This window comes from Anopheles moucheti, chromosome 2 (assembly GCF_943734755.1).
Source record: "Anopheles moucheti chromosome 2, idAnoMoucSN_F20_07, whole genome shotgun sequence".
Classification (NCBI taxonomy): domain Eukaryota; kingdom Metazoa; phylum Arthropoda; class Insecta; order Diptera; family Culicidae; genus Anopheles; species Anopheles moucheti.
This window is the reverse complement of record NC_069140.1, coordinates 40,131,717-40,141,881: the sequence shown is the minus strand read 5'-3', so window position 1 is coordinate 40,141,881 and position 10,165 is coordinate 40,131,717. Positions and strand designations below refer to the sequence as shown.

Genomic DNA, 10,165 nt, shown 5'->3' with positions numbered 1-10,165 from the left:
TCACAGGGCGGCCAGATGGTGTATTGGTAGCGCAGTCGGTCTGTACAAGACAGGACCACGGAAAAATTTCATTTGGACCACCAAATCTCCGTACGCAGCACTGACTATCCTGGGGGTAAATAAAGTAAAAAAAAGCCAGAAACTGTACGCTTAAACATCCTGAAGATGTCGTGCCGATAAATAAGAAGGAGTTTGAATACACTGCATACTTCTCTTGCGTAGCCGTGTAACCGGGCCGATATAGCTAATCAAATAAAAAAAATTATCTAACCAAGGATAACCAATTTTCTACATCTTTTAATTAGATTTTATGCTATAAATTAACTCTGCTGCTAAATTTCCAAAAATCGCACAATCGGCACAAGTTGTTTGGGGCCCCTAACACGGCGAGGCCCTAAGCAAACGCCTACTCTGCCTACCGTTTGATCCGCCGCTGTAGACATCCAGATTACCAGGCAGGCGCTTGTTAGCGACGCGATCTGCACGGGGCATGTCGGAGATTGCGTGGAACCGTCTTTGAAAGAGAGCATCCCTGGACCGTGTTTCCTGCAAATGGATTGATTATTTTGCTATTTGAGCGAGTTGTGCTCAAACTGTTAGTGTACCAAGAAGAAGAACAGTTTTGAACACTTCTAAATAAGTTTATTCCATTTACGCCTCTGGTGTCTACACATAATGCACATTCGTTTACACCAGCCTCCAATGCTATCATACATCGTGTTTAGCTTCGTCCGGATACTAATCGTTAACACGACGAGCTACACTGTTACACTTCTCGCCATATTACACATTACCGCCACCATGACGGGCTCGGTACTGTTTTGTTTCGTGTTTTGGTGATGGTAGTAGTAAAATTTGCATACATTTTCTATAAGAAACAACTCAAATACCTGCCATGTGCGTAAATGTATGCTTACGGTTGTAGTAGCTATTGTTCCTAAATTGTTTCTAAAAGTCTTACCAGTTTCTTATAACGTCTACAATGTTTGCTCTAAATCGTGTGTTTTGTGGTAATATTGGTTTCTAATTTATTCTTTCCGTTTTACTGGTTCCTGGTAAATCGTGTTACTTTACTTTGGTTATGTTAAGACATTTTTGGCTCTTCTGCATCTTCATCCACATGGCAAAACAAATTATTTTCCCCTTTGCTGACTAGAATGTTTCAGTAATTACAGTAACAAACGGGATATACAGGCTGTACAAAAAAGGGGAGAACACATCCCTCATCCTCTCTCTCTCTCTCTCTCTCTCTCTCTCTCTCTCTCTCTCTCTTTTTCTCTGTCTTTTGCTCAAAAACATCGCAAAATGGAAGCTTTGAAATGGTGCCCTTATTGGTGCGGAAATTGTTTGAACGATTCTTTTCGTACTGGGTTCTATACTTACAAAATTGAACATTCTACTTAAGTTTTATACAATACTTTCTGAGCAAACTAGGCGCGCCCTCCTTCTAGCCTCTTGCAACTTGCGTTGTTGAAGAGTATTTTTTTCTTCAAAAAAAAAAAACATCTAATGCAGAAGGAAACGAAACCATAAATCACTATTACAGCCTCTGTAGTTTTCAATGTGCGTCATAACGTCCGAGGGCTGCATACACTTCGGCACGCTTCTCGTCAATTGCTGCGTGCATGGCCGGACTGTATGGGTCGAACTGAAGGATGCGCTTTTTGCGCCGGTAAATGCCTTCCTTTCGCATCAGTGCGCACGCCAACAGCTCCTGCAATGAAGTAGTAAGTGGAACAATGTATCATACAAATTACACCATTATTATGCTACAAAGCTAGCCGATCGTTTTGCGGGTTTTACCTCATCCGTCGTATAGTTGAGAAATTTAAGAATACTGCGCAGTGTACCTTCGACGTTCTCCACCAAATCATCGTAGAAGACTAGCTTCACCTCACCGGTGAAATTTTTTGCCCATGAGAGATTCGTTTGTTCCCATGCCCAAAGTTTATTTTTTACAAATTGAGTCCAATCTGAAAAGCAACCGGGCAAACAATTAGATTAACGAGCTCGGCTGGATGCCTGCCCCTCCCTCTTCCTATCCCCCTTGCTACTTACATCGACCCTTGGTCCTACGGTAACGATCAGGCGAGGCAAATCCCACGTGACCACCAGATTGACGATTAAACTCCGCCAGTATGGCTCGCTCTGGATCACGTATCAGTAGAATCGCTTTCGTGTACGGGGCCCATGCGTGCGGGCCCCATTCGTGTGTTTTTACTACCAGTACCTGCGAAAAGCGAGAATAGATAGAAAATCTGCTTTAGTGTCTCAATTCATCGGGAAGCATGTTTAGAATTGCAGATTTAACGACTACAGTTAAGATAGGATAGAATATTTATGTTTTCTACCAACATAAAACTAATATTCTTCTTTAGTTTGTTTCTATAATCGTTCTGTATATTCGAATGAAGAAGAGTATTACACTGTTAAATTAGATACAAGGACGCCTATCGGGACTACTAATGCCAGTTGACCAGAACCTTTGCTTACGCCACGCAAATCAAAAAGTCATAACATTTGGTCTACAATTTTTGCGTAGGCTTGGAGCATTACTGTCTGTTCGAGGTTCACCCATAGTTCTGCTTTTCGCATCTGAGTTCCATTGCGCAGGTAGGCGATCTTTGGTGACGCTTCAGCCGCTTCTACTAGGCTTCTTCTCAAATGATATTTTGAGTGCCCATCTTGTCTAGTTATTTCTGCACTGTTTTGCACCTTGCAGGGAGAACACATCGCGCTTGATCTCCATCTTTAGATTCCTTTGTCGGGTGACCAGCACAGAACCTCTGTGCGACACTCTGATCTCAGCTATATCTCATGGATATAGCTGTTTTACCAACACCGGGTAAAACTTTTTCATTCGGGTTTGACGGCCGCTGTTGGAACAAAGTTTCGAAAGCAGTTGCGTGATTGTTTTCATAGCATAAACATTAAAAATTACCAAAGATGTCAAATGTTGTGTGTCTACGATTTCTGGCCGGTAGTATCTCAAATAGGTAGTACCTCGAAAAAAACCCTGGGAAGCACGAATTTATTGTGCATTGAAAATCCCGCTGGTTAGCTTGGCAGTAACATCCGAACGTTTTGCCTCAGTCAGTGCAAAATCTTAAGGAATTTTAAAAACCATAAAACAAAAGATGTAACTTTTCCAATTATAGCGCATTATAGCATTATAGCACTACTACTACAAGAACGACAAGTGGTTAGCGAGTCACACTGCTTTGAGGAAAATTTTTACCAAGAACGTCCACTCACTCGGTCCGTGTGACCCAGTTGCTGACACTCAAACACTTACCGACGAGTTGGCGACACTTTCCGCCGGGAAACCACTTTTAAGGAGCCCATAGTCTTTGTACACGCTACCGGTTAGAATGCCTGTTGGAATGGAACGTGTTAAGACGTTAGGCCATTTGCTGTTTCGCACACCACACGGTTCCGCCGTTAAATCGCTTACCGGTCGCTTGCTGTAGCAGATATCGCAGCCAGGTATTGCCACTGCCCGGGAATGACACGAGCGCCGTCAGTTCCGGTTTCGTGTGTAGTGCCTTCGCGCGCCACGCCACATCACCACCCTTTCTTACGCTATCACTATCCACTAGCTTACCACTAGATGTGTCACTGTTAGGCCGAACAGGATGCGAGGAACTGCCCAGGCTACCGGGACCGGACGCAGCGACCGATGGACCACCGGCGGGCGTACCATCGTTCGCCGGTCCCGTCTGTACCGTCCGGCCCGGTGCTGAGTGTAGGTTCTGGTTGTTGCTACTGCTGCTGCCGCTGCTACCACCGCGGTAGCTGTACACGCTGAACTTCTTCACAAAATGGCCCGGGAAGGTTTGCAGCAGCTTGGGTGGTTTGCGGGGTGCACGGACCGGTGCGTCGAGATAGTGCAGCTCGGTGCACCACTGCAACGGTGGCTTCTTGCTCATCAGGCCGAGGTCCCGGTTGCGGATCGTTTCGAACTCGCCGTAGCCGCGTGGCCCATGGACGCCGCGTTTCTGCTGCGGTCCCTGCAGGCTAACGAACGATAGGAACAGTATGCCGCCGACGTACACCAGTATGGTGCCGGCCACCCCAAACAGTCGCCAGCCGCGCAGTGCCATGGCCGCATTATCGCATCTGAAACGAGGAGAACAAAACCGAGGGCAAACAAACCGATTAGCAAATAAAAGCGCACGTGCAGTTCGAGCGGACTGTTCATTGTGTAATCGAGGTTAGGGAGTTAATTTACTACAGCTCACGAAATGTATTTTTCGATCGAAAGTTGAAACGATAACTTCCCTCTAGAATGTAATGCAGACGGCGTTATCGTTTCGCTTTTATTGCTATTCTTTCCACGCGAGCCGAAAACACAACACGTGCACTATCAAGTGGGAGATCTGTGTTACGCGCTTTAAACTGTAGACCATCCACATGAACTAAGCCAAGCCAAGCCATTGAAATCGTTTCATTTGGATGGATTGTTTGATGATGCAAGTTTCTTCAGCCCGAATGACCCTGGTCGCTTCAAGGGCAGAAGAGAAACAGTTCGTGAGGCACACTGTACAGTCAGTGCCTCAAGTATCTAAAGTGTTACTTCTGGCACGAATGACATTGAGTCGTGTGTCTTCTCGGTGCAGTGTCATTTATCACATCTTTTACCATGTTAGTGCGGCTCGGCATCCGAAACAATTCAATGTAACGTACTTGATGGCCTGATGGGTGTTAATAATTGCTGGCATCGATTTCATACTGTAACACCACAAACACCGGGTGCAAGGGACGGACATAGTCGCCAGTTTCATAGAAGAGGGTAGGGAGCCGTGAGGTCATTATCGCTCTATCGAGAGGGTAATTATTATTGGCGCAAAAAAAAAAATAAACGGATGTGACCAGAGTCACTAAGTAGATTTGTTATCGGCTGGTAATTATGGAACAATAGGTTCGTGCGTGGTTGTCCATCGGTACGGTATCGGAAGTTTAATGGTTCTATAAAAGTGCATGAGCTGCAAATGTTTACCCACTTTGGCACGGTTGCGCTTTTTTTTTTTGGTTGTTGGTTTTGTTTTATGGCACATGACGTACCTCAACCAAATTAAAATTAAATTAACATTTAGCTGTACAAAAGGCACGGTAAAACGTTTGTTTTGCCACATGAACACATTGTGCGCACTATGAGACATGCATTGTTGTGTGATGTTACATGTTCGCTAATGTACGGTAAAACAATGAATCAACCGAGAGAATGGATCAATGGATGGATCAGTTGATGAAATTGAAGAGATGAATAACAAAAGTTAACGAATTTTCGTTTCATTTATTCTCCACTCAAAACACTTGTCAAGCGGGATGAGGCTGGGATAATTAAAAAAAAACACTTGTACAATGCTAGCGTCTGCATAAATCCCTGAGACATTAACTCTGTTCAGAGTCTGTTTCTGAGACGAAGAAGTTCCTGCGGATCATGTATGTGTGGAAGTATAATAGGGCACAACGAATTTCGCTCGTCAGATTACGTTGAGTTGAGGTTATGTTTATTAGAATTAGACACTGATCAACTTTGCCCTTTTTTGACCATAGCCGATAATAGATCGAAATTAAGACGGAGTGCTTTTTATGCATCCGTTAGAAAAGTCTCGATTGTGTGACTCTTGATCGTGAGTACTTCAAAGAACCCTAGTCTTAGGAACAATTTAGTCACATTAGGATGAGATTATTGCTAGTCACTTTCAAATTCTATGCAATTTTTTTTTCTTAAATAATAATTAGTGATATTTACCTCATAAACTCAATGATCTATAACTAAGAATTCCAAACAGAGTAGGATAAAATTAAAACTAAGTAAAGGCCCTAAACTAAGGGCCCAACATAAGTTATATTTCTTTGAAATAGGGAGTAAAATTATGACTACTTGGTAAAAACAAGCCATGTGAACCAGTTCGAGATCCTTCACAAATTCGTGCACATTATTTTATGTCCGATTTCCCGTAGAAATACGTAATTAATAGACCTTAAGCTTGACTTTGTTGTGGAATTCAATCGATAAAATAAGGATAATATAACGAAGGTCTTTAACTATATTAATAAATTATGTAAATTGTGTGAATATATCGTTCTTCTCTTAGTGATTTGCGATTTTTTAAAATTTACTCTATATAAGAATGTCTCGTAGTTCCACTAAAATCTATGCAGCTGCACGACGAACATTCTTTTAAGAGAAATGTGCAGTATGTTACATCGCTTTCAAAAAGGTTATCAGTAAACCAATTATATAAAAAAAAACGTTACACGAACAGTATGCGGAACTGTCCTAAAATCGCAATACATACGATAAGTTTAGCATTCATTCAGTGTTGCTATTCACAAACTTTCAACACATTTTACCATGTTGTACCATGAACTATGCAAATTTCTTCCAACAATGCATCAAAGTGGTAATTGTCATCCGAGCCATCTTCAACTGGCATTTTCCATTCTCGGCAGTCGGGTCGTATGGCTGGAGCTTTTCGGTGGGGGTTTAACTGGGTTCATAAAAGTTAACCCTCACCACAATCTCTTCGTATTTAACGATGGCACCAGTGCTTTGTGTGGTAAGAAATTTCTAACCATTCTAACCAGTCGTCTCACATACAAGCATGCATTCTGCACTATGTGTCGACACCCGTAAAACTGAAGCTGGTTTTGATTTTATGTCGCAGTAGGTCGGTTCTGGGATGGGTAGCTAAAGCAACGTGGAGCCTGCTTTTAAACACATTTTATGTGCCGTCCGTCGGTGTGAAGATATTTAGGCAAACAAAGCTTGAATTACGTTAATCACCTGCTGAAAGGAGGGATTTGATAATTTTGAAAAAGAATTTTGTTGTATTTATTTGCATTGAGTAGTAAGAAGTATGCTTGAATGAATGGATCTATTATACTTCATCCTTGCAATCAATCATATAAATATCCTTGCCTTCATTGGATGAAAGATTTGTTAAGTATTACTAATTACGCTCTGAACACCCATCAACCCGCTACGCTACATGGAACGATATCGGATATCAACGACCATTAAATAATCGAATCCAAATCCATCAATCTCTCCACACCTACGGCGCATCGATCCCATCGCAAAGCTCCATCCAGCTAGCGTCCTCTGCGTCCTACAAATTGGACGATAATTTGATGATCGATTTTTGGAAATGTGAACGCTTTTATCCTGTTTGCAAGAGCGACCGGGCCGTGTGATGCAGGCGGTATAAAATCTTGCCGAAGTGCAAGCATCTGCCCCGGACGTGGTGTGATTCTGTCCATCTGTTCATCACCATCAGTGGCCGATGGGCAAATCCGTGAACTGCGTGAAAATGTATCTCAATGTCAGCCGACGATAGCGCACCAACTTCACGCTGACATTCGGCGAGTGTTTAAGTGTACCTTTTAATAGGCTATTTCCAACCCCCAAAAAGACCATGCAGGACAGCCGAGGGCTGACGGTCGTTCGGGGCGGTGAAAGCATATCCTTCGATGTCTCCTGCCGAGCCGAGGATGCCACTCGACTCATGTGAGTGGCTCTCTCTGCCTCTCTGTCTTGCTCTAGACACAGGGCCACCGCTTTGCATCAATATTGCGCTGTAGGGTATTGCTTTTATTACCATTTTTGTCGAGGATAATAACGAACCGGTGTAAGGGCGCTGGCATTGGGATGGATGAGAAAAGAATCAGCAGGGTTTTGCAGCCAGGATCAATGCGCTCTGGTGTTGCTGCTTTTACGCGTGTGCGTCTCCAAGTTCGCTTTGTGCGCATTGCCCAGGGCTTTAAAACCCCCATCGTGCTATTGTGTGGCAACTTTCTTAAGGCTGGTTCAGCGCGCTGGAGTGTGCAAGCTCGTTGGAACCCATCGGCACGGAATGCGAGAACGTGAGGCCGTGCTGCTGTTGTTTGTTGTGTGGTGTTTCTTTTCCAGAAGACAAGTACTGTTTACATTTCTAGCGGCTTGCTTGCTTCACTTCAGTTTAGTGTTCCAGTTTAACGCGTTACCCTACGTATGGCGAGAAGATCATCATCACGTTAGAAAACACTAGAATGCACTCGTTGGTCAAGCAAGCACAAAAGTGTTTGCGATGAAAGTTTCAACGCACCGAAAGTTTCATCGTGTGCATACAACAAACAGGTAGCACTTAAGTGTCGCTATTGACTAATTACTTTCTTTTTGGAAATGTTTTTGAGGAAGTTTTGTTTATATGCTTTCGCTTCACAGACATGGGACGATGAAAAAAAAACAAATATGTTAGAACCTGAGATGTTTCAAGTGTAATTTAGAGTGTAACGCTTTAAACCAAGATAGTATAATAGCTATTGCTATAAACAATCTGTTAACAATAATAAATCAAAAATAAAATGAACTACTGTGTCAAAGCAGTAACCCATCTTCAGAAAAATGGCTTTCTTGCTCGTCTATTCTATTTCTTGATCATTGGTTACGACTTGCAACATGATTGCAACGGTTGCACAAATAGAACAATGAAAACAGTATCAAACCTCGTGAAATATACTTTTGATCTAACAATGTGTGTGCATTTATGCATAAAAATCAATTACAATATATGCAGTTTTTTGGAAGGACAGTTAGTACAGTATTTCGAAGAGGTTTAGGTCCACCGATGCAGCACTTGCAGAGGAGATGAGCCTACGCTAGATCACGCTAGAAACTACTCATTTTTTTAATTTCAAAGATTATGGCTAGGTATGTGGCTTAGTTCAAAGTTGATTTAGACTTGTGCACATGAGAGCGACAAAGAAGATCGCTACTATACGATACATTAGTTTATGCTGTTCTGTGAAACTGTACCACGATCTGAGATATTAAGACCTAGTGAAACTGGCTAGATAAAAACCAGCACACGATGAATCGTTGATAATATTATACCAAAAAGGCGACGGAACGCGTCTGTTAATAAAATATAACTGTTTGATGTGACAGTAATTTCAGAGTTTTTAATTTTTTTCTTGGGTGCACCCTTTGGTATCAATAATTTTTTCAACAAAGCAAATGTATTCTAAGTATAGCTTAAACGTAGTTCCCAATCTATGTTCATCATCGTCTTCAATGTAACCAATAAATTTAATAATAATTTAATTATTACAATAAATGTTTCTGATTTACTAACATGTCAATGTGTGAAGTATTAGGCGCCTCCATGGGTCTGAAATTTACTGATTGCCACAAGAACTCTTTAATAATGTTCTTTTATAGCTTACAACATCTAAAGAAGGCAATGAGATTAAAGGTTAAATAGCTTATTTCGGGTTTCCTTTACAACAACTAATTACCATAATATGGTTTAAATTCACCAAGGATATACCGATAGTCCCACTTGTTAAATCCAATTATAGTGATGCCATATTGATGGATTTCATTTCACTTCAAACTGATTAGCCTTTTGCGCGAGCATGTTTCAACGCAAAACATCTACCAAGCACGCTTAATTGATTGAATCATCTCGTTTGTTAAGGCACGGCTGAAACGGTCCCCATTACGTCACGACCGAGCGCGGAAATAACCCATTTTTGGTGGTAGAGATAATTTTATTCCACTTTCTCAGCGAACCCAATTACCGTGAACTACTTAAACCCGAGCCACACACTCATCGCTATCGTTTAGTATGCAAAGGTGAAGATATGTTGGTATGAAAACTAGTCAAGTTTGCTATGTGCCGCTTTGAAAAGGCAAACGACCTACCGCGTTCGAGTGTGTTCGAGCGATGCTTAATTCCGGCGAATGGTTTCCAAATTCCAATCGACACACCGCTTGCGCCTTTCGGTCGGCATTACTTCGGCGAACGCTGGCTAGAAATTTTACGAACGCCATCCCATTTCGGCTGTCAGCTGTCAGGATGGGTTGAAGTGGATTACGGCAAATCGTTGACAGAGGGCTATTGGTGCAGATTCGCTTTGTGCTTTGGTTTTGTTTTGCCTGCACAAAGAAATGTATGGAAAAGGGCGATTTCGCTATTGAGCCGAATCGATCCCTCGGGGTGGTTTGGTTGAGTTCGTGGCAAAGTTTGCGTTCGCTTTGACAATTTGTCATACCTTTCGCTGCTGTACACTTTACGGTGCCGTTGAAGTGTTCGTATTGTACCATTCCACGTGATTGCATCGAGATAAATGCGTATCGATAAGGTTTGGAATTCAATAGAATTAATAAACA

At 42.3% G+C, this 10,165-nt stretch overlaps 1 protein-coding gene across 1 annotated transcript in view; it reads right to left on the bottom strand.

The window, feature by feature from the left end:
* Nucleotides 1–1,255: 1,255 nt before the first annotated feature.
* LOC128310610 (WSCD family member AGAP003962) overlaps nt 1,256–10,165 on the bottom strand; it is a 40,060-nt gene continuing 31,150 nt past the window's right edge. The window contains exons 2-6 of the mRNA XM_053047294.1: nt 3,455–4,119; nt 3,296–3,375; nt 2,059–2,230; nt 1,804–1,973; nt 1,256–1,714 (exon numbers count right to left, since the gene is read on the bottom strand). Coding sequence (XP_052903254.1) covers nt 1,559–1,714; nt 1,804–1,973; nt 2,059–2,230; nt 3,296–3,375; nt 3,455–4,103 — 1,227 coding nt within the window. The 5' untranslated portion in view covers nt 4,104–4,119 and the 3' untranslated portion in view covers nt 1,256–1,558. The remainder of the gene's footprint in view (nt 1,715–1,803; nt 1,974–2,058; nt 2,231–3,295; nt 3,376–3,454; nt 4,120–10,165) is intronic.